Raw genomic sequence first — 25,696 nt, 5'->3', positions numbered from 1 at the left:
ATTTATACACAATATATTGGACAATCACCATGAAGCAGCTTGATAAGGTTGAGTCTCAGAAGTATTGAACTTAATATTCCATACATTTTCTGATGTGATTACAAGAAACCATTCAGACTGTTTCCATCAACAAGGCAAGGTTGAGAAATTTCAACTGAATCCAGATCCATTTAAACATTTGTATACAATTGCTGCAATGTTAAAATACTTTCAGCAGCTATTTTGAATAGTATCTATCTGCATCTTAAAATTTAATGACTGAGATCCATTTTCAGGCCATATGAAACAAAGTGTACCTGATAGTTTTTAAATACAGTAGAACAAAAGGAGGATTTCAGCACTTACTCTGAGGTGGAGTTCAAGGAGATGTTAGACGTTAAATGACTTGATGTTGGTTTATTAGTTGTGGACCCTCCAGTACAGTAATAACCTGCAGCACAAAGCCCAGAGGGTTCCGAGAGACCAGATCCACTACAGTACTGTCCTGCAGGGCATACCAGACATTCTCTCTCACTTCTGCTGCCTGAAGAAAGATAAAATTATTTGTCTTAGTGCTGAGGTGGCTCAAGACACCCTGCACTAACTCATTGCCCTGCTATAAAATTTAACAGCAAAAGCCCACTACATTTACAGAAACATTTTCTCTCAGTGAAATCACCAAATTTTTTTCAGTAATTCTAAACAAGTTCCACAAAATTTTATTCAAAAATAAATGCAGTTTTCCTAAATAGTCAAAACCTATCAGAAAATCATGGACTGATCACAATAAGCTCACAATGTGAGAAACAGTTTGATGTCTCTATGTTTACAATATTGATGATTATAATACCTGACTGGCCATTGAATGTTCCTGGAGGACAGGGATATTGAGTGCCTTCCTCTGTTGCAGTGGGGCAATAATAACCAGGTGGACAGAGTTTAGGAATCATTGAAGTGGGAGGGCAGTAATATCCTGCAACAACAGTTAAATGGTGATGGTAATTTTAGATGCTCTGAATACACTTGTGAAAAATATATAAAAATCACAAGAGCAGGTTTATTAGATTAGATTCCAAACAGTGTGGAAACAGGCCCTTCGGTCCAACACGTCTGCACCGGCCCTCTGAGGAGCAACCCACCCAGACCTATTCCCCTACATTTACCCCTGACTAATGCACCTAACACTGTGGGCAATTTAGCATGGCTAATTCATCTAACCTGCACATTTTTGGACTGTGAAAACCGCAAACTCCACACAGACAGTTGCTGAGGTGGGAATTGAACCTGGGTCCCTGCCGCTGTGAGGCAGTAGTGCTAACCACTGAACCACCATGCCGCCCCTATGGGGGCACTAGCTTTCGGACCACTGCTCCTTCATCAGGTAGCTGTGGAGCAGGACCATAAGACACAGAATTTATAGCAAAAGGTTAGTGTCATGCAACTGAAATGATAAGATTAGACAAGTCTAGATTGCTATTAAGTCTTTCATCTTTTAGAATGGGTTGCAGGTTTTGGTTCATTAATACGTAAATCCCAGATTTGTTCAATATATTATTTTCAGCTAGAACTTCCAAACAAATCTGTTGGACTATAACCTATTGTTGTGTGATTTTTAACTTTATCCATTCTAGTCGAACACTGGCTCTTCCACATCTTAAAAAAAACAGTGGGAGTGATTATTTTCAGTTGTAGTCTGCAGTATTATAACCAAACGTTTTGATCACATGATTAAGACAAGTCCACCGCATGATGGATGGACTGAATATGACAGCCCTTTCTGCATACCATTCATGATTGTGAATTTAGTAACAGCTATTTAAATAATTTGCCTTGGATAAGTTGTATTATCAATGTTGAGATTGAAAACAACTAGCTCCACACTAAATTTGTTTGTGTCTCTAATCCTCCTGTAATTGAATCAAAGACTTAAAACATTGCCACCTTCAATAATAAATGATTAATTTACTAATCATAATGCTGGCAGTTTGAGAGGTTGCAAGTAAAAGGATTGCAAACAAAAAAAATTTAAAATAAAGGATATGAGCAGACCACTTATCCTTCGGGTAGCCCCTTTAAAATCAATTGAGAAGAACTGAATGCTATGAAGGTATGAACAAGGAACAGGATAAGACCATTCAGTCCCTCACGTTTGCTCTGCCATTTAATAAAATCATGGGTGGTCCGACTGACACCTCAAATCCACAATCCCATCGATCCCTGATAACCTTTTACATCCTCACCAAGATTTTATCGACCTTTGCCTTAAAAATATTCAAAGATTCTTCGACCACTACCTTTTCAGGAAGAGTGTTCCAAAGACTCATAATCATTAGAGGAAACTTTTTGCATCATCTCAGTTTTAAATGGGTGTTCTCTGAACTTTAAGTGATGATTCCTAGATCTAGGCTCTCCAATAAGAGAAAATATCCTGCTCACACATACCCTGCCGGGACGCCTCAGGCATACACTTCAATCAAGTAAGCTCTTACTCTTCAAAGCTTCATCAGATCTAAACATAATATATTAATATTCATGAACCAATATGAAAGTGCAAAATAAAAGGTCAAACGTAACAAAAATAGCATAATCAACATAGCACTATAGAAATTAAGCAAACACTCAAATTACACTTACTCAACAGGGAGCTGTGGAAATTCCTGCAGGTGTCAACACTTCTGAAACCATAGCAAGATCAATTAGAAGGAAGGATGAGGGAGCAGCAACCTGTTGTATATGTAGAATAACATAGAAAGATACAGCATCTCCTTAAGGATAGATGTTAATCACTTAAAGATGTTTTACCTGCTGGGCAGGTTTTACAATGCTCCAGTCCCTCCTCTTCAGTATAGGTTCCTGGTGGACATGTTTGTGGTAGAACTGATCCTGAGGGACACTGTTGCCCAGCACCACACTTTCCACCTTTGCCCAAGAAGATCTGGGTAGGACCAGGATTGGGAATGTTCACTCCTGCAAACACAGAAGAACTAAAACCCTTCTCAATGATTTCAGAATTATCCAGATGCTTTATTTCCAGTTTCTTTTTTCAGATGACTGCTTTTTCACTTCAAGTTTCTAAATAATATGCTTCAACAAAGTCTTAGTGTTTATTTTAAAATGCGGATAGAATTACAACATTTAAAAGACATCTGGATGGATACATGGTTAGCAAAGATCTGGAAGGATATGAGCCAAGGGCAGGCAGAAGGGAATAATTTGGTTAGGGATCAAGTTTAACATGGACTAGTTGGATTGAAGGATTTCTATATAGGAGCAGAAGATGGCTATTTAATCCATTGAGTTGGTTTGGCCATTCAGTGAAATCATGATTTGAATCCTCAACTCTAATTTCTTACCTTTTCTACATATCCCTTGATTCCTATATTGATTTTAAAAAAAGTCTAATACAGTCTTGATAGTCTTACAATACAGCTTTGACAATCTTCTGTGATAAAAAATTCCATAGGTACCTTCTTAGAGAAGAAATTTCTTCTCATCTCTCCTCTCAATGTGTGACCAAAACTGTTTACAGTATTCCAAGTGTTATCTTACTGGTGCTTTGTATTGTTTTAGCAAGACTTCCCTAATTTATGTTCTACCCCATGGGAAATAAAAGCCAATATTTGATGTGCCTTTCATATTATTTGCTAAACTTGAATACTTGCTTTTTATGATTCATGGATAAAGACTCCGAAATGTCTCTATTCTGGAACTTTCTGCAGTCTTTCTCCATTTAAATAATATTCAGCTCCTCCATTTTTCCTGCAAAAGTGCTTTATCTCACATTTTTTGACATTATATCACACGTGCTGAGTTTCTTGCCCACTCATTGACATGGTGCGGCACGGTGGCTCTGTGGTTAGCACTGCTGCCTCACAGTGCCAGGGACCCAGGTTCAAGCCCCATCACAGGGTGACTGTCTGTGGGGAGTTTGTACATTCTCACTGTGTCTGCATGGGTTTCCTCCCACAATCCAAAGATGCGCAGGTCTGGTGAATTGACCATGCTAAATTACCCAAAGTGTTAAGTGTGTTAGGGGTAAATGTTGGGGGTGGGTTGGTGTGGACTTGTTGGGCCGAAGGGACTGTTTCCATACTATATGGAATTTAATCTAATCAGTTAGCCTGTCTTTAGACTCTGCAGACTCTGTGCTATTCCCACCACTTCTCCTCCGACCTCCTATTGTGCCATCCAAAAATTGGCTAAAAATACTCATGGACTCTGCCTCCATCACCTTTTAGGGAAGAGAATTTAAAAGTTTTGTGATCCACAGAGGAAACACTTTTGTACCACCTGTTTTAAATGGTCAAACCCTTGATTTTTAAGCAGTGATCCCTGGATCCTCCCAAAAGAAGAAACATCATTGGGGGTACCCATGATACTTATATCCTTGAAAACTCCCATGTTCCTGCTTTGTTTCAAAGTCTGGATGTCTTGCAAAGATGTTTACTGGGAGTCTCCAGTGATCCTCTGTGATCATGGCTGATAACTCCATGGCACAAACACCAGATTGAGGTTGACTGTCGATAAAGCTGCCTGTTATTCAATCAGGGTCATGGTGGAGTAGAGGGCAGGCCCACTGAAGTGAAGAATATGATGCTTAGGTTGGTCTGGGGCACACTCCTTGGAGAGAATGCTGCATAATCTTTGCATGCTGTGCTTTGCCCAACTAGAAGATTCAAAAAGAGAATGTGATGGACTGAAGAGCTAGGCGAGCAGTAACAATCTTCTGAAGAGAAAGACAAGGAAACTGAATAGGAGTGTCATCATCTTCTGCATGATAGATTGTGCATCACTGGTGTAACAAGCCAGTCAGAACTTATTTGACATTTGGTTCCAATAGAAGGTCATGATCTTTCACCAACTTTAAATCTGTTGTTGCTCAAATGGCCAGCCATTCCTGTCCATTCCTGTCTATTCCTGTCTATTCCAAGAAGTAAGTACAGCTTTCCTGTATTTGATTTTTCTTTGTCTTTGTTGTTTCTGAATTACCCGCTATCAGAGAATGTGAGCTGGGTTAGACCGTCATGAGACATTTTAGATTTACCTTACTACTGATGTGTTGTTGCAATGGTACTCCTGCTCAGAATGAAAGGAACCACACGTTTTGACATTTGGTGCATGTGCTTGGCTGAGGAACCAATGGCGTGAAGCTACCACCTGTGGGATTATGACTGAATGCTTCCAAGTCAGAATCCTACCTGAACGTAACAATACCCTAGGCCTGTGGATCACTGATTGGCCTAGGATAACTGACTTTGGCCAGTGCAAAATGCCATTCGGTTCAGGGCAGGAGCAGGGCCATAGTTTGGCCACCTCTCTCCTGTAAACATACAGCGTGTTCCTGGGAAACATGGTGCTAGATCATTCATAGACAACATGATTCTGGCTCAAGGTTTCATAAGTAACAGAGCATCTACCCGGCTGGGATCCACTGAAAGTCATCTCTCAAGCCAAAAAAAATCAGAAAAAAAAACAAAAGGAAAACTAAATCAGTGGCTCAGTGGTTAGCACTGCTGCCTCACAGCACCAGGGACTCAGATTTAATTCCAGCTTTGGGAGACTGTCTGCATGGATTCATATTCTCCCTTGTGTCTGTGTGGGGTTTTTCTCCAGGTGCTCCAGTTTCTTCCCACAGTTCAAACTAGGTGCAGACTAGGTGGATTAGCCATGGAAAATCCAGGGTCACAGGGATACAGTAAGAGGGTGGGTCTGAGTGGGGTGCTCTTCGGAGGGCTGGTGTGAACTGGATGAGCAGACAGTCCTGTTTCCAAACTGTAGGAATTCTACGAATAGAATTTAGGAAAGGGTAGCTGTCCCTTGGACAGGATTTTAAGATGGGATGATGCGAAAAATGGGTAATCATTTGTATCTTCGTTCTTAAAGAACAATTCAATTACAAATGTGCAATTGTAATTGCAATAACACATCTTATGCCACATATATATCTTCAGAAGCCTTTTTTTCAATCCCCTCCTACTATATTCACTGCAAAGAGCAGCTCTTGCCTGGTAGTGCTTAACTTGGTGCCTGACTGGGCTTTAAAAATGGTGCTGGTGTTAGGAATCCTGGAAGCTCCCACAGTGACAGGGTACTACAGCTGTAGAGCAGTGTTGGTGCAGCAGAGCTGGTGTAGAGATGTGGCGCAGAGATAATGAAGTGAGCTGTTGAGAATCGAGAGAGAAGATTCACTGGGGGCTCAGGGAGGGAAATCCTCCACAAACTACCCTAAATTGACACGTAACCAATTTATGGTAAAATTCAGCCCATTAACTCCATGTCTCTTCATGCAGCTGCAGCCAAACCTGCAGAGAATTTCCAGCACCTTTCGTTTTCACTTCAGGTTCCCAGCAACTGCAATATTTTGCTCTGGTATTAATACTATTTGGCAATTCAATTTGTTAAGCAGAGAGAATTTGAATAGGTCCAGTTCCCAGTAAAGAGAATTTAAACATATGGATAAATTACTTTTCCTCTCGTGGAGGCAAGATATCTCTCTGGAACAAAATTTCTCACTAAAAATATTGAAGAACTCAAGTATATGAATATGATTATTAGTGAAGGGTTGTAGAATTTTGAAATCACAATATCTAAAATATATTCACACTGACAATGCTCCCATCATTTATTCTAAGGTTTTCACCTTTCGTTATTGCTTTGACAGACTCTGGCTTGGGTCTAAATTCTATTTTCCTTTTACCTGAGATGCAGTAATGTCCAGGATCACATTTCCCTTGTGGTGAAGAAAGACCATCTCGCGCACAATAGAATCCCCCTTTACATGGAAAGCAATCATTCTCTTCTTTCAAACCCATACGTCCACCATATGTTCCTGAGGTAAATAAAAGTACATCTCTCTAAGTTATTTATGTACTTGTTGAATTTTAATTGAAAAAAAATTACAGAGGGTTGAAGGAGTTTAAATTCTTGTCAACAGTAGCCTTCAAAAAAAACACTGAAGTGGATAAAGATGGAAAGAAAGTAAAGAATTCAGATCATGTCTGACCAGCAGCTTAGTGGGTCTAATTCTATAGCTCCTTCAAACCACCACAGGAATGATGGGCTGAGCAACTGAAAACTTGCTACAAGACTCTGATTAAGATCATAAAAGACTGTAACAAGAGTTGTGCATATGGTCTACTCAGCCTCTACTGCCATTCAATATAATCAGGATTAAAACTGAACATTTTTTTTAACCTGTGTTATCCCTATATCCTTCAATTTTATGAATGAAGGATTTGCTTTAATCACTTTCCTACTATTATATTTAAAACAGAAAAATAATTCCTATATTTAGATAAAAATCTGCCATAACACCACTGACCCTCTTGTGGTCTGTTTGGCAGAAAGACAATTTGAAAACGATTCAGTTTGGCACGATCAACAACTGCTAAATTTGTCAGATGAGATTGGAAACAATCATACCGCAAGACTACAATGAGCAGGAAAGTCCAATTCTAAGTTTACTTAAATTTGAAATAGTTTAAACTATGCTATTTACAATTGCATTTCATAATTACTGTGAAATAATACATTTAACAAAAATTCAGCTGTTTATTTGAAATATATAAATCGTAATGATCATGCTGAAACCAACGTCACAAAGCAATTATATTTATCTCCTGCTCACCTGCAGGGCAAGGTGCAATGTCTGCTCCTGTACCTTCAGGACAATAAAATCCTAATGGACATGGATTAATCTTCTTGCCATAGATACAATAAAATCCTGCAGGACACACAACACACTCTGTTCCACCACTATGATTCAGGAAGGTTCCAATTGGGCAAGGGACAGGTTTATGAGTTCCAGCTTGACAGTAAAATCCTTCAGGGCAAACACCTCCATTTTCACCATCTGAAATAAAGCAACTTATTAGGGATACAAGTAATAACTTTTATCTGTGCTGAATGATTTTATAGCTTTCCACCTTCACTGATTAGATTATAATTGACAATATCAGCAATGATGTTAGGCATAGCTTTGTGCTATGATCTGGTTAGGAACTATCAATGTTTCAAAATAAATCTGTTCTCTTGTTTTCACTAGATCAACTATATCACAAGATGCTATTTTCTCTTAACAGAACAAACATTATTATATAAAAGACTTAGAATCACAGAGGTGTACACACAGAAACAAACACTTCAGTCCATGCCAATCAGATATCCTAATCTAATCCATGGCCCATATCGCTCTAAACCCTTTCTATTCACATGTCCATTCAGATGCCTTTTAATTGCTGTAATTATACCAGTCTCCACTATTTCCTCTGGCAGCTCATTTCATACACGTACCGCCCTCTGTGTGAAAAAGCAGCCCCTGAAGTCTCTTTTATATCTTTCCCCTCTCACCCTAAACCTATGCCCTCTATTTCTGGACTCCCCAACCCCAGGGAAAAGACCTTGCCTATTTATCTTCACCATGCTATTCATGATTTTATAAAACTCTATAAGGTCACCCCTCAGCCTCCGACACTCCAGGAAAAACAGCCCCAGCCTGTTCAACCTCTCCCTATAGTTCAAATCCTCCAATTCTGGCTACATCCTTGTAAATCCTTTCTGAACCCTTTCACGTTTCACAATATCCTTTCGATTGGAGGGAAAGCAGAATTGCACACAATATTTCAAAAGGCGGCCTAACCAATGTCCTGTACAGCCGTAACATGACCTCCCAACTCCTGTACTCAATCCTCTGTCCAATAAAGGAAAGCATACCAAATGCTTTCTTCACTGTCCTATCTACCTGCGACTCCACTTTCAAGGAACTATGAACCTGCACTCCAAGACCTCTTTGTTCAGTAACACTCCCTAAGACCTTACCATTAAGTGTATCAGTCCTGCTCTGATTTGCCTTTCCAAAATGCAGCACCTCGCATTTCTCTAAATTAAACCCCTCTGCCACTCCTCAGCCTTAAGCAAGCTATTCATGCTAAGCATCCAGGTTTATTTTCTACTTTCCTCAAGAATTCCTGCCCATACACATCCATCTTAAAGTGATAATGTTCCATGAAAGTAATTGATAACTTATCACTGTCATCTGAAAAATTCTCCTTCATTCCAGCCGTTACTTGAAACTTTAAATGACTCTCCTGAGTGTGAAGGCCCCAGCCCCTTGTTCATGGTAATTTTCAAAGATTGCCAAACTAATCTGATTACTATATTTTCCAACTAAACACTATGAGGCCTACTGTAGATTATCATCTAGCTTTAAATTTTCTTGTTTATGTTCCCTCAATATTCAAACTGATTTTAATCTCTATCCCTGTTCCATGCAATTAACGAAGAGGCAAATGCTCTTTATGCTTACAGCAGAGGTCTAGCATTTTTATTTTGACTAATGTGTGTAAGTGACCTGCAAAGCACACAAGTTCTGAAATGCAACAAACAATCTCTCCCAGAAAATAACTAGATAAATTGAGAGTAGAGAGCCTTCCTACTTCGCCCATCTTCAGGCCAAATCACCCTGGTCTGGACTATTGTTAAAACAACCTTTAATCTAATTATCACATATTTACAATTTCTCCAGCTAAGTAAACCCACCTGGGCGAAAGTGAGGACTGCAGAAACTGGAGATCAGAGTCATGATTAGAGTGGTACTGGAAAAGCACAGCAGGTCAGGCAGCATCCGAGGAGCAGGAAAATCCATGTCGATTTTCCTGCTCCTCAGATGCTGCCTGACCTGCTGTGCTTTTCCAGTGCCACTTTAATCTTGACATGTAAACCCACCCGCTGATTTATAGATTATATGTCTATTTCAATCCATGAAACAAAAAAGGGCAATCTTCAGAACTGCATTTTTTTTTCAGGTGTTCTGGCAATCACAAAAGCCCAAGCACATTTTAACAACCTCCCCTTTACCATAATAATTATTCCAGAACTAAACTATTCCTCTAAACATATTTGAAATGAATCATGAATTACACCCAAGAGCCAATCACACAGTTGCTAGCAGACAGAAGGCCTTTGTCATTGATAACTGATTATCATTGTACAGATCAGTCAGCTACTTCTTGCTGGCTAAATTTCATTTTGTATACACCTCTGGCTCCAGTCCATCGCCAGTCCTTCCCTCATTGCTTAAATAAGCAGTTGTCTAAACAGCATTTACAACGTGCGCCGAGTAATGTGTTTTTAAAAAATGCACCAATCCTTTCAATAATCTTTGGTTTTAAAACCATTCACTTCCCATTTCAGTACATTTAAAAATACAGAAAAATGATAAGACCTTTACGTGTGTCAGTACTGTTACTCGTGATAGGATCTCACTTCAATCAGGCTGCCTAACTGAGATTTTACTTCTCTCATCAAAGGATAATTTTTTAAAACCCCAGCAAGTATATAAATAGATGGGTTTAGCAACGTTATGGAATTATAGGATACTCCTGCTTTATTTTGCCTAACTTTGGAATAGCTTTGGAAACTCTTGCTGAAATTGTCTCCCATTTTAATTGAAGTATTGCATATACTCACTCGAATTAAGAGGCTTAGACAAAGATGTGCATTGCTATTCAACAATGAGGCATTCTGATGCCTCAGCATATACAATAATACACTAATATTTAGTCTTCTCTGACTAAGCTTTGTGGTTATTTACCCATGCATCTTAAGATCTGTGCAACTTGAACCTTGGAAGTTTTACAACTGTTGCTCTGACTCTCGCAGACTTCAACCATGACAAATTGCCTGCCAGTATTGAACCAGTTGCTCTTGTGTCAAGTTTAAATTCCATTTCGAAGCCCTGCATTTTCAAATTCATGGTCTAGAATCTGTTTTGACTCATTTTGACCTCACTTTGGAATGCGGACTTCACCGTTTTTTCTGTATTCTTAACTTTTTGAACATTTCCCTTAGTGCATGATTTCCATTTTGCTGGAAATTTTCTTTTTGCAAGATCTTGTCTTTGTTTCTGAAGCGATGAAGACATAGTCAACTGGCAATATTTTCTAAAGTACACCAACTGGCCATACTTCTAGCACTTCCCACCCTTGGTGGACATTTGTTGTGTTTGTGATTCAACAGCCTAATCTCTTAGAATATAATACATGACCAATGACATTGGTTACTATGCTTTTGGTGCAGTGCAGGCTTTTGGGAGTGTGATGATGTCACTTTGGGGCCTATCCATCCAACTGTATTAGAAGAATTTCCAATGTTGCCTTGTAGTAGATCTTGGTTCCTGATTACTGGTTGCATGTGAATTAGATTGCCTGTTTCAGTATTAAATTCTCCTTCGAGTGTTCTTGTGGCGTAATAGCTGTGTCCCTACTCCTGAACCAAGAGACCCAGGTTCAATGCCCCCCTGTTCCAGTGGTCTGTAATAACATCTCTGAATGCATTGTATAGAAATGTAGCTTAAATCCTCCTCAGATTAGAGAAAATTGGAAAGCTTCTCATCCCCATCACTAACTACTATGGGGTCTCTAAATAATTCAAAGTTCTGTAACTGCAAGACACTTTGAAGTGATATAAATCTGTTGGAAAGATTTCTATTGATTTCCCCCCAATGCTGAGATCTTTAATTAAATCTCACTGCCCTATCAAGTTTCATTGTTGGTCATTGTGGGATTCAAATCCACGTCCCCAGAACATTTGCCAGTCATTCTGCCTTACTAATCTAGTGATATTACCACACCACAGGAACTTCCCATGACTCTGTACTGGAGCTGCTGTCCCCACAGACCATCATGCCTCACTGACCCTCTGAGTTTTTTTTTTAGTTTTCTCCTCTTCCTGTTGAAGGTTCCAATCCTGTGTTTTTTTTCTCCAGGGTACTACCAGTTTGTTTCAAAGTATTTCAGGTTATTTTTCCACCTTTCAAAGACTTGACTCTCTGTAGTTCTGCAACTGAATTTTTCTGAGACCTTTCTTCATCATCAGATTCTTCTAAGTTTCCTGCTTCTTTTCCCACTATGTCTTCCGTGGTCTACCTTTGGAGGCTTCCCTTTGCAGCTGTGACCACTGGATCTTTTAACTTCAGCTCTTGGCTCTGGATATTCAGCCCCTGGCTGTCACTATGCTTTAGTTTATGCTCTAAACAAATTCTCCTACCTACATAATGAGATACCAGTCTGATATCACATGCTGTGGGTGTCTGCACGTACACTGTCCCTGAGGCTACTGATCCTTATCTCCAAGAAAGGTATTTTTACTCCTTATGTGCTGTGACACACCTTTATTTATCTATGTACATAATATATTATCAAATAAAGCTCTCTAGTGTAGTATCTAAGACATTGCTCTTCAAATATTGATTCGCCATTGTAGACTCTTCTCTCTTACTGATGCTAAGTTACTTTCTGTTTTACACATTGCTGTGTGACAGAGTTAAGCCCAAAGTAAATTTTGTTAAAAAACATGGGACAATTTTAGAAATGGTTGTTTGACTTGAAGTACGAGCCTAAACTCAACACTTAAATGAAAGAGGTTTTAGAGAAAAAGAAATTCTGAGGATAAATTGCTAATTTTTTAAAATAATATAGCCATTCCTATCAAATCTCAGCATTTGGGTTCAAGCATTGAAATATCTAGAGTTGCAACATCCATTAGTGTAAAAATCATTTCTCTGGCCTGTTAGACTGTCTTCATCTCACATTGAAAATATAATTTATTTACTGTCAAAAGGCTGTGACAAGTAATACATTTACCTCGGATAGATTATTGGAAAATTCTTTGGATATTTCAATTGAAAGAATTCATATTATAACAAACATACCTTGTGGAGTAGGCTGGGAAGTGTGTCCTATGCAATAATAGCCTTCAAAACACAGGCCACTGGGTTGAATGAGACCAATGTTTCCACAGTAATGTCCTGGATCACATGGCAAACAACCAGCCACTGAATCCCTTCCTACAGAAAGCACCGGATCATTCCCGTGTTAGAAACAAATTAAATGCAAAGAACTGCAGATGTTGTCATTTGAAAACAAAAACAGGGTGTGCTCAATTTTCCACCCTGCTAATTTACTTCAGAAATATGAGTTGCAACCCTTTTGATTTTCCAACTGTGTTGCACCCAGGCAAACATGTATGGCACTGAAAAGGATTACCTGTGAACACCCCGCACCAGAATTCATTACTTTATATTGCCAGACCATTTTACTTCTAGAAGAGTGTGGTGGAGAAACACAGCAGGTTGGTAGCAGCTGTTGAAAGAAAAACAGGGTTAACATTTCAAAGAAGGGTGACGATTTGAGATGTTAGCTCTACTTTTCTCTCAACAGATGCTGCTGGACCTGCTGTGTTTCTCCACCACACTCTTTTAGAAATGAAATGGTCTGGCAATATAAAGTAATGAATTCTGATGTGGGGTGTTCACAGGTAGCCCTTTTCAGTGCCATACATGTTTGCCTGGGTGCAACACAGTTGGAAAATCAGAAGGGTTGCAACTCATATTTCCGAAGTAAATTAGCAGGGTGGAAAATTGGGTGCCTTTCAGACTTGTGCTCCAATCCAGTTGACTTTCCTCTTATGACTGGCATCCGGCACCAAATGAACTCAAATGGAGATCTCTGAAAATATTTATGTTTACATATTAACAACTGCCATATGGATCTCAGAATCAGTTTTATTGGGAAGTTGACTAAAATCATGAGAAATTTGACATCAAAGGCTGCTGCTGACAGTCTATTATAATTTAATTATTTCTAAAATAGAACTGTAGTGAACATGGAAGAAAAATTGCATATCTGTTGTGAAGCTAAGCATGTTGATATTGTACAGAGGATATTCTTTGTGATTTCATGTATTAAAATGTTGAATATGATATGATTTTGACTTAAGTTTCATAAGTTACTTATACCTTCTGAAGGATTGTAGGTCCCAACTGGACAAGGCACTGGCCTCTCAGTCCCACTCACGCAGTAATAACCAGCAGGGCAAATAGCACCTTCAATGCCATTATCTGGATTGGGTGACTGAGCACCTGTAAAGATCAAGCAATGCATTGTAATCCCAAATAGTTAATGACATTTTGTTCTTGTTATACCTAATAATTCAAAAGTAGATAATTAACTATGCAATATGTTCCGGAATTTTTCTCTCTCCCTTCAAAGGATCTTGAAATGCATCAACAAAACGTAGCTTTGTACGGTATGAGTTTAGGTTCTAGAAAATGCACTTGCTGATACGCCCAATCATTCTCAGTTTGAAGAGATCACCGCTCGTGACTGACTCATTTTCACCCAAGATGCTACATTCAGTTATAATTAAACAAAGAACTGTGGTTGCTTGAAATCTGAAACAGAAACAGAAACTGCAGGAGAAACTCAGGAGGTTTGTGGGGAGAAAACAGATTGAACGCTTCAGGTCTTCAGCACTGGGAAAAGCCTTTCAGTTGATGTCAATCCTCTGGTGAACATCCTAGAATCTTCATCCAACAAACAGTCTCTCGAACTCTGGATTAAATGATGACTAATCACATTAAAACACACTGCAGTTAGATTGTTACTCTAAGCTAGAGAAAGACAAATCTATTAATTTATATTTCTTATTGTATCATTGAGACATATGTTAAATTTGGCTGCCCAGGGAGAAGGTTGCAGGTCTCACTATGGTGCAAGTGTTACCACTACAAATTCATTCCATCATGTTTTAAATAGCTTTTTGAAAGGCTGCAGCAGCATCTACCAGTTGCATTTTATTAAATGCCAAACACTATTTTGATGTATTACATTATTTGTGTGTAATGATAATTGTCCTCCTACTTCTTGCCTAATACTTCATGTCACCATTTTGTCAAAGGGATTGTTAATAATGTGGTTTCTCCTGTTCGAAATGTAGGATAAAATTGTAAATAGATACACATTAAATCTAGGGTATAAAGATGTGTATAGATACAGAGAGGCAAATACAGATATAAATAATTTCACATCAGATAGCACACAGTGCATATTGCCCACCTTGTTTCTGATAATCAATATACGTACAATAAGCACCCAAAACAAATTTGAAGCAATAAAATGATAAAAGAAAATCAAAGCCTGAATGTTGAAGCACAATCCTAGCTCCAACCTCTTTTTTTTTAAAGTTAAGCAGCCTCAATGTTTTGTTTTCTCATTGTATTCATTGCAATATTCTAGAGTAGGATACATTTTGTACTGCTGAATACTGTATAAACTTGAATTAGTCCAGTAATCAAATAAATTGAACATGGTAAGTACTGGTATTGAACTAGCAGGGAGTGATAGTCTAAAATTCAGTATGGCAAGTTATTAAATGCAATAAATCTGATCAATATACATGGAGAGAAGTTGCCTGGCAACCAATCTATTACGTAAACAATCACTCAAAAGGGATAAGTTGCAAACATACACTTTTCAACAAGCCCATGTTCAAAGGAAATGTGTGAAGAAATTTGCTGTTACCTAGTCTGCAGTAATATCCTCTTGCACATGGACCCTGTGGGGCTGTCAATCCAGGACTACTACAGTGGAAGCCAGGATCGCAAGGGGTGCAATCACTTGGAGAAGTCAACCCAGTCTTATTGCTGTAGTGGCCAATTGGACAGTCAACACCTGCATTTTGTTTAAAAAAAACATATTCAGATCAAATGGTTCATTTTTGTGAGCTGGATAAGCAAACATTTATCAGCCTTCGATTCTATCATAAAGATTGGCTGCATTAACTACTACCCAACTAAATGACTTGTGGCACTCTCAAATTCCTGGCAATTTATTTTAAAGACTGGAGAAATAATCAAAACGTGCTGCCCATGTATCCCATTCTCCAAACATCACTTTCTCTTGACGAGGGTTATGTGTTGGGTCAGATCAAAGTCTGGCAAGCCTTCTCCTATAATTATCTTATACTGAAATCAATAAGTAAGAGGGTTGGTATTTCCTTACATGGGCCTGTGTTGTCATTTTCTCTCAATATATATTATTCCATATTTGACCATATATCTGGGCAATAATCTGCGGTAATGATTAGAGCAGTAAGGAAAATATTGACAGACAAGAACTAAACATAGTGACAAAGGAAAAAGCAACTCTGGTGTCTTGAATGGAAAAAATACCTTTTATTACTCCTCTTAAATATTTGTAAGATATTTATTTTCAGAGGTATTCTTTTGTGCAACCATTTGAAGTCACGTTGACGAGACCCTTATGGGGAGCAAGCTGTGATAAGTAATGCATATTACAACAAAATACTGTTCCAAGTCCTTGCGCTCCCTTTTACCACTTAAAGAGTCCATTAGCACAATTTTCAAAAACTGCATTCATTTTTCATTATAGGAGTTTCACAATTGCAAGGCATTTATTTAGGGGAAGTGCTCATTTACAATATCCTACTTCAGTCCAAGCATACCTATGTAATTATCTGGCCCATAAATAATTCCAAACTATGTACACAACGCTAATAGAAATAAGCCAATGTTTTCATATATTGGGTATATATTTGCACAGATTTTGCTTTAAAATATGAAGGTTTCTTACCTGCAATAGAGCCTGCTTCACAGAACTTGCCCATTGGACAAATATCACCAGTGATGCCGTCAGTTGGATTGGGGTACATTGCTCCCCTGAAGCAATAAAAACCAGTCAGACAGGAACCAGAAGGTTCAATCAGACCTTCTTGACCACAGAACTGCCCCGGGGGGCAAAGGTCACACTCGGCTAGAAACAGAAAAAATTCTTCGAATAAGCTTTTTTTAAAAAAAATCTAGATTGTACACAAGAGGACACAGAAGAGGGAGCAATTGAAGATGGCAGTGATAGAAACAGTTAATAGCATGCATTTGTTCCATTATTTTAAGTATTTAGTGCTTAAATACACTGAATCATGAATAGGTGAATGTTCAAATTGGCTGCAGGACAAAAATAGATATACAGATCAGAGCCAATTGTTAGGTACAGCACTTTTGATTGGAAACACTGTTTGCAGGTAGCACACAGAAGTTGAAAGCATTAAACCTCCATGGAAAGAAACAGCAGCCTGCACGTATAACTATGATTTCACTGGAAGGAGTTCAGAGAAGATTCACGCTGTCCTCACAAATGACAAGGTCCCTGTCACTAGTGAATACTGAAACAAAGTGTTCATTAAAGATCTCCCCTACCTCCTCTGACTCCAGGCACAAATTCCCTCCACTATCCCTGATTCATTATGACTGAAATGAGGAGGAATTTCTTCACTTAGAGGGTGCGAGTCTTTGGAATTCCTTGCCACAGAGTGCTGTGGGGGCAGAGTTCTTGTGCATTTTGAAGGCTGAGATAAATATATTCTTGATAGTAGGGGAATCCAGGTTTACAGGGAACAGGCAGGAAAGTGGTTGTCAGGAATGCTGGATGAGTCATGATACTAGTGAATGGTGGAGCAGGCTCAAGTGGCCAAATGGCTGCCTACTTATTCCTTTTTCTTGTGATCTTATGATCCAAATGTCATTCACCTTTAGGAGTCACCTCAATGGACTCAACCCAGCTCCTGTTGAGGAGTCCAGCTTAACCTGACACAATTGGCAACTTAACATAACTGGGCACTAATTGAGATGCCAACACTGTCAGAAGAACAGGAGCAGGATATTGACAAAGATTACTCTGATGAAATACAGCATTTTTTAAAAAACAAGCACTAGATTTATTTGTTGCCCTTCAGAACAGATATAGTGCTAGATTGACCACCCTCTTCTGCCACAATACCATTATTTCTTTGTAATGAACTGTTCTTGAGGAGAAGTATTTACCTGCTGAGATTTGTCCTTCTTTGTTGCTGAAAGTTCCAGGAGGACATTTGTACTGGGTACCAAATTCTGTTCTTGGTGGACAGAAATGCCCAGGTGGACATCGCTGAGGGGCTTTGACTCCCCACTTGTCCAATTCAGATGTATAACAGTAGCTTCCAGCAGGACAAGGATTACACTCAAACTGGCCTTGCAGTGCTTGATAGAAACCTATTAATCACAAAGATTGTTGTGAGTATTATTAGCCATGGAAAAGAAAATACTTTGATAAAGAACCTAAAATAATTGCTGATGTGTGATATAGGTTAGCTATCTAGTTCTGGTTGGTTTCTTATAGCTACACTGGGTGTTAAGTTAACCAAATTATCATGGGCAGCATTTCCAAAAACCATTACTGCTACATAGGAAGACAAGAGGGCAATTTAGAGAAAACCAACACCTTAAGATTCCCTTCAAAATACACAATATCCTGACTCGGATATACTGAAGTACACTCATTGCCTCTGGACCAACATTCTGCAATTTCTTACTGAACAGCAAAGTAAAAGTACCTGCATCACATGCACTACATAAAAAGTGTAAACAGAGAAAATCATCTTTACTTGTCAGAGAATTGGGTACAAAGAGATTAATTTAAAAATATAATGAGAAACCTAAAATCCGGTGTGAATCAGATGCATTCTTTTCATGAAACAGCATGCTCTTTGAAGTCAAGCCAATTAAGTTTTTGAAAATAGATTTAAGGATCAAACTATTAAAGGAGATCAGGAAAGAGCAGTAAAGAGCCATCTACCCCTACTCAGGTGTACAGAATCACCCAAATGCAGCAAAATTCACAAGGCAGAAGGAGCAGCTTTGATAGAATACCTTTGACTTTCCTTTCATTTTGAGTTAATGGATTTTATCGATGTGTACTTCACTCTACTGTTACATTCACTGTGCCTCAATGGTCCAATACAATTGGGCACAGGATGAGAAAGATCATCCTTCTAATTTAGTTGATGAAACAGAAAGATCAGTTGAATTCATGACTTCAACTTATGAGTTTTATGGATGAATTTGGTGATCTCCAGAGGAGATATTTAGGTTATCTAATTCTGAGAGAGGTAAAAGAGCTGATTTGTCTACCATCAAGTTATGATTGAAGTCATAAGCTCAATCTACCTAATAGACAAAGTAAGATGGAGAAGGAAATAGAAGCAATAGCCAAGGTAACTCAAGTGAGCAGGGTGAGTGCAGAAAACAAAAAAAAAATGCATATAAATTCACTAAATTTCTGGATAGTTTTCTTTTAATAGAAGTCATTTACCTCCTGGACAAGGGTCAGGACTGGAACTTCCTGCTGGACACCTGGACCCAGGAGGACATGAAAGGTTTGCTGGGGTGGGAGCACTCTGGCCACCTGGGCAGTAATAACCAGATACACAGAGGCCAGTCGGATGAAACAGCCCAATGCCTTCACAGAAGAATCCTAAAAAAAACAACCATCAGTATCCATCTCATTTTAATGAAACAAAATAGTTTACCAGGTAGAGTCATAGAGTTGAATAGTGTGGCGCTGGAAAAGCAGCAGGTTAGACAGCATCCAAGGAGCAAGAGAGTCGACATTTCGGGCATAAGCTCTTCATCAGGAAGGTGGAGGGGGGAGATGGATGAGAGGTAAATAGGAAGGTGGGGATGGATGCAGGTGGGAGTAGTAAGAGTGACAGGTCAGTGGGTAGGGTGAAGCAGATAGGTGGGAAAGAAGATGGACAGATAGGACAGGTCAAGAGGGCAGTGTAGAGTTGGAGGGTTGGATCTGGGATGAGGTAGGGGAGAGGAAATTCGGAAACTAGTCAAATCGATGTTGCCGTATGGGTGATGGCGGAAGAAGAGGTGTTCTTCCTCCAGTTGTCAGGTGGTTTGGATTTGGCGGTGGAGGTAGCCCAGTTCTTGCATGCCCTTGGCGGAGTGGGAGGGAGAGTTGAAGTGGTTGGCACAGGGTGGTAGGGTTGTTTGGTGCGTGTGTCCCAGAGATGTTTCCTGAAATGTTCTGAGAGATGTAGAGGAAACCACATTGAGAGCAACAAACACAGCAGATGAGGTGGGTGGTTGTGCAGAAAAATCTCTGCCACTGGGGCCTTGGATGGCAGTGTGGGGAAGGTGTGGGTGCAGGTCATAGAGTTGCATAGCATGGAAACAGATCTTTCAGTCCAACTTGTCCATGCCAACCAGATATTCTAAATCAATCTAGTCCCATATGTGAGCATTTGGCTCATATCCCTCTAAACCGTTCATTCCTATACATATACCCATCCAGATGCTATAATTGTGCCTGCCTCCATCACCTCCTCTGTGAGTTTGTTCTCTCTGTGTGAAAAAGTTGGCCCTTAGTTCCCTTTTCAATCCTTCTCCTCTCACCTTAAACCTATACCCTCTAGTTTTGAACACCCTTATGCTGAGAAAATGACTTCGCTTTTCACTCTATGCTCTTCATGATTTTACAAACCACTATAATGTTACCGTCAGCCTTCGATGCTCCAGGGAAAAATTCCAGTCCTGTACTTAAACAAAGGAGACTATAACAGGATGAGGGAGGAGTTGGTTAACGTAGACTAGAAGCAAAGAGTTTATGGTGGGACAGTTGACGAGCAATGGAGGACTTTCAAAGCAATTTTTCAAAGCGCTCAGCAATAGAATATTCAGTGAAAATGGGGTAAGTGGAAAAGGGGTAAGTTGCTATAGGTATCTAAGGAAATAAGAAAGGCTATCAAATTAAAAGAGAAGGCATACAAAGTGGCCAATATCAGCAGGAGACAAAATGATTAGGAAAGCTCTAACCATTAACAGAAAGCCACAAAAAAAACTATAAAGAAAAGTAAGGTAGATTATCAGAATAAACTAACTAAGAATATAAAGATGGATAGAAAAAGCTTCCATAAATATATAAGATGGAAAAGTGGCTAAAGCAAAGATTGGTCCTTTCAAGGATGACAAGGGGAATTTAGTAATGGGATATGAGGAAATGGTCGAGGCATTGGACAGATATTTTGTGCTGGTCTTCACAGTGGAGGACACAAATATTATGCCAGTAATTGACAAGGAGTCGAGGGTAGGTGAGGAACTGGAAACAATTGTTATCATGAAAGATATAGTGTTGGGCAAGCTAATGGAGCTAAAGGTAGCTAATGCCCTAATGGAATGCATCCCTGCATACTAAAAGAGATGGCTGGAGAAATAGCAAATATACTTGTGGTAATTTTCCAAAATTCACTGGACTCTGAGGCCATTCCAGCAGATTGGAAAATAGCAAATGTGATGTCACTGTTTAAAAAAGGTGGTAGACAAAAAAAATGGGGAATTATAGACCAGTTAGCTTAACTTCTGTTGTGGGGAAAATGCTTGAGTCTATTATCAAGGAAGAAATAGCAAGACACCTAGAAAGAAATTGATGCAACATGGGTTCATGCAAGGCAGGTCATGCTTAGTTAATCTACTGGAATTCTAAGAAGACATTATAAGCATGGTGGACAATGGGAACCCAGTAGATATGGTGCATCTAGATTTCCAAAAGGTATTCAAAAAGGTGCTGCACAAAAGGCTACTGCAATAAGATAAAGATGCAAGGCGTTACAGGCAATGTATCAACATACAGGATTGGTTAACTATCAGGAAGCAAAGAGTGGGGATAATAAGTGTTTTTCTGGTTGGCAATCGTGACTAGTGGTATGCATCAGGTATCGCAATTATTCACAATTTACATTGATGATTTGGAGTTGGGGACCATGTGGATTATGTTAAAATTTGTGAATGATACTAAGATGAGTGGTTGAACAAAGTATGCAGAGAACTGTGAAACTTTGCAAAGAGACATAAATAATATAAGTGAGAGGGCAAAGCTCTGGCAGACGGAGTACAATGTTAATAAATGTGAAGTCATCCATTTTGGTAGTAATAACAGTAAAAAGGACTATTACTTGAATGGTAAAAAAATTACAGCATGCTGCTGTGCAGACGGGCCTGGGTGTCCTTGTGCATGAATCACAGAAGATTGGTCTGCATGTGTAACAGGTAATTAACAAGTCAAGTGGAATTTTGTCCTTCATTGCTAAAGGGATTGAGTTTAAAAGCAGGGAGGTTATGTTGCAGCTATATAGGGTGTTGGTGAGGCTACACCTGAAGTACTATGTGCAATTTTGATCTCCTTACTTGAGAAAGGATGTACTGACACTAGAGGGGGTGCAGAGGAGGTTCACTAGGTTGATTTCAGCGTTGAGGGAGATTATTTATGAAGACTCAGTAGACTGGGATTATATACATCGGAATTTAGAAGAAGGGAACAGAAAGGATGGAAGTAGAGAGGATGCTTCCACTGGTGGTTGAAACTAGGACAAGAGGGCATGCCTCAAAATTAGGGGGAGCAGATTTAGGATTGAATTGAGAAGGAACTTCTTCACACAGAAGGCTGTGAATCTATGGAATTCTCTGCCCAGTGAAGTAGTTGATCCTTCCTCAGTAAATGCTGTTAAAGCTAACATAGATAATATTTTGAACATTAAGTAAAGAAGTTAAGTGAGGGGGCGAGCAGAGGCCATGAAAAGGTCAGCCATGATCATATTGAATGGAAGAGTAGGCTCAAAGGACCAGATGGCCTACCCATGTACCTAGTTATTCTGTGCTTGCTTTTTTATTTAGCCTCTCCCTATAGCTCAGACTCTTCAATTCTGGCAAACATCCTTATTAATCTTTTCTGAACTTTCTCTTTTAACAACAGGTTTCCTTTAGCAAGGAAACCAGAATTGAATGAAATATTCTAGAAGTAACTTCAACAATATCCCGTACAGCCACAATAGGATGACCCAACTCCAAAACTTCCATGCACTGACCAATGAAGGCAAACGTGTCAAACACATGCGACTTGTGGGATCATAGAATAATAAAACAGTTCCAGCACATAAGGAGGCCATTCAGTCTTATGATCTCCCACTTTTCTCAATAGCTTTATACATTTATTCTGTTTAGACAGTAATGTTACCTTTGGCAACCATCATTACACGATTAGTAAAACTGTTTAGAACAGGCAGATTTTTGGAAGTTTGTAAATTTTATTTAAATAAACAAGAGCGATTTTGAATGCATATGAAACACATCAAAAGAAAAGCATAGTTTTTATACCTGGTGTACAAGGCAGGCAGTCCTCTGGCACCTTGTTCATTGGGGTATTGGAGTATGTTCCTTCAGGACATGGCTTGGGGGATAGGGAGCCCTCAGGACAGTAATGGCCAACAATGCACCTGAAAGTGTCTGGGGTACGCTCAGTACTACCAATAGGACAATAGTACCCTGCATCACAGGGACCTAAGATGTAATGAAGAATATTGCAAATAATGCTCATATCTTTTGCATCAGAAGAGATTTGCACACATTATTGTCCCCTTAAACTGTAGAGGCCCAAACATATCGATCATGTTGTTAAATGAAACCATCATTTAACATATACATGATCTAACTTTATGTTGCTGTAAGAATGTTGGAATTTCATCATTTGTAGTTCCCCAAGTCCCTTCTTTGTCAACAAACATGGTACACTGTCCAATTTTACCATTTGATGCAGTTTTGTATTAATCTGGATCATTCCAAAAGCAATAGAATTTCAACCAAAAATGGTCTCATGAAGGAATATTGCAACAGGCAATAAATATTACAGTTTTCTGTTTGGAATCAACTTTATATTCAAAATGATAGGATTGACAATAGAGTTTCAGGAAGATATTGCACAAGGAATCTTTTCAAAAGTACCCAAAAGAATGACACTTTTCAACAAAAAAAATCAAACCTAAAAAGGCATAATTTTAAATTCTCGCTCTTAAAGTACCAACTTTAACTTCTATAATATGATTCACATGAAGGTAGTTGCATTTAAGAAGCTATAACAACTACTAAGATTTTGGAAAGTCAGAATATCTGAAGATACAGTTGTACAAAGAGAATGCAGAGCTTGCTTGCAATATGTCAGGAGAGGCTGTGACAATAAACGTTTAAAGAGAGTTTGGAAATCTGGCAGAGGATACAGTCAGGTTGAAAACATTAAGCTTGGAGAAATGATCTAATACTGAGCTTGGGTTGGAGTCAGAACAAAAAGGGATATATGGAGTTCAATGAAGAGCACGAACCACAAGAGGTAATTGAAATGGAAGATGAGTGACCCATTGCATTGTAAGGGGGAACTGGGGTCGTGTGCAACAAGTGGCAAGGAGAGAGAGAACGACGAGTCAAGAGGGCAGGGAGGATATAGCCCAGTACAAGCAATGAAAGTTGATGTCAGAGACACAGAAGGTAGTTATTTTGTCCACTGAGTGTAGGCTGGCTACTTATACAGGCATCCAATGTTGGATATGGTGAAGTTGTTCAGTTCCTTACATCAAGCTTTTGATGTAGACACAAGAGTGTTCATCACTAGGATGTCAGAGATAGTTATGAGTTATCCTTATTACTCAGATAATCTTATGTGAATCAATTTGACTGAGAAAGGGAGTGATTATACAAGTTGCATCTTAGAACCAGTCAAAACTGAGGCCAAAGAGGAGGCTATAACAAGATCTGCAGGAAAAGCACCTGGAAAAATAATGAAGAGTGGAAGTGACTAACAGGGATTGGACCCAATTACAATCCGATTTAGAAAGGTTGTTGGAAAATTCATTATATTTCAATTTGGCCAAAATACAGTGCAGATGTTTTTCCATGTGAGACACGTCCTCAGTGCTTGATTTAAAGACGTACATGTAAAGTTTAACTAAAATGTAATGACTTTGTTGCTGTGTTATCAGATTAAATGACTAACAATTATAGGCATCCATTTCCATGGTGGTCAAAGCTGTTAAGCATCCAATGAGATATGTCTATGGCGATCTAGAGAACCCGCTATGTCAATTTTCATCATTCATAATTAATTTGGTTTTAACACTCTAATCTAAGATTCAAGAACTGTAATCTCAATTTGGAAAAGTGCAAAAACTCATCTCCTCCTGTGCACAAATGAATAAATGATTTACAAGAAAAGATGTGGTTGTGAATGTAAAGGAAAATCAAATGCCCAACTGGTACCCAGCATTAACTGTCAAAAAAATGCATTTCCATTGCTAAACATGTGGATAATTTGGAATGAAGTGATCTGCACTGTTGTTTCACCTCTAAACAAGTCATGGGAAAATCATACCTGTTGGTTCAGCAAGCTCATATTGATCACAATAAAACCCTGCTGTACAAATCAGAGGAAGAGATGATCCTTCTGGGCAGAAAAACCCAGGAGGACAACGATTTCCTGGGGAAACAATTTTTTGGGAAGCCCATTCTGAAATATTTGAGAATTCACCTGAAACAAGAAATGATTTTCGAGCAAAATATCAACTTTCATCAACAGCTTTTGAAAAATGTTATAGAAATAAGAATTTAAGTTTATTTTCAATGAAATGCGAGTGATACTGGCAAGGTCACAATTATTTTCCCTTTGTTATTGCCTTGAAAAAATGGAGTTTAGTATTTTCCTTGAAGTGATGGAGTGCTTGGAGCCAAGTGTCCCACAATACTTTTATGTAGAAAATGCCAGAATATTTATACAACAGCAATGAAGGGCTATAGATTTCTATGCAAGTGAGAATAGTGTGTAACGTGGAGCTACTGTTGTGCAGGTAACAGCCTTGGTTTAATGGTAGTTGCAAACACATCAGGGTCAGAGATTGTGGATTGAAAAACCCATTTTAGAACTTTAAATATTTAATTTACACTAGCGCTTTGGTACTGAGGAAGTGCAGCATTGTTGGAACTGCTGTCTTTTTAATGAACTGTTAAATTGCAGATCTAGATTTTTAAAAAATAAATAGCATGATTCAAAGGTAGAGGAGTAAGTTGTCCATAGTCAACAATCATCCTTCAATCAACAACAAAAACACATGATTGGATCCTTTATTCCATTGTCGTTTTTCGGTCCTTGCTGGGCACAAATGAGGTTTGAATCCACAACCTCTGACTTTGATGCGTTTGCCATGGTTTCAACATTAAAACAAT

General features: G+C 38.9%; 1 protein-coding gene across 1 annotated transcript in view; it reads right to left on the bottom strand.

The window, feature by feature from the left end:
- LOC140493956 (uncharacterized) overlaps positions 1-25,696 on the bottom strand; it is a 145,597-nt gene that overhangs the window by 98,153 nt on the left and 21,748 nt on the right. The window contains exons 11-20 of the mRNA XM_072592908.1: positions 17,657-17,863; positions 16,410-16,589; positions 15,339-15,488; positions 13,775-13,897; positions 12,689-12,823; positions 7,607-7,831; positions 6,677-6,808; positions 2,782-2,946; positions 830-952; positions 346-523 (exon numbers count right to left, since the gene is read on the bottom strand). Coding sequence (XP_072449009.1) covers positions 346-523; positions 830-952; positions 2,782-2,946; positions 6,677-6,808; positions 7,607-7,831; positions 12,689-12,823; positions 13,775-13,897; positions 15,339-15,488; positions 16,410-16,589; positions 17,657-17,863 — 1,618 coding nt within the window. The remainder of the gene's footprint in view (positions 1-345; positions 524-829; positions 953-2,781; positions 2,947-6,676; positions 6,809-7,606; positions 7,832-12,688; positions 12,824-13,774; positions 13,898-15,338; positions 15,489-16,409; positions 16,590-17,656; positions 17,864-25,696) is intronic.

This window comes from Chiloscyllium punctatum, chromosome 23 (assembly GCF_047496795.1).
Source record: "Chiloscyllium punctatum isolate Juve2018m chromosome 23, sChiPun1.3, whole genome shotgun sequence".
In the NCBI taxonomy this organism is placed as follows: domain Eukaryota; kingdom Metazoa; phylum Chordata; class Chondrichthyes; order Orectolobiformes; family Hemiscylliidae; genus Chiloscyllium; species Chiloscyllium punctatum.
Note: the sequence above shows the minus strand (reverse complement) of the source record. Positions and strands in the feature narration are given on the sequence as shown.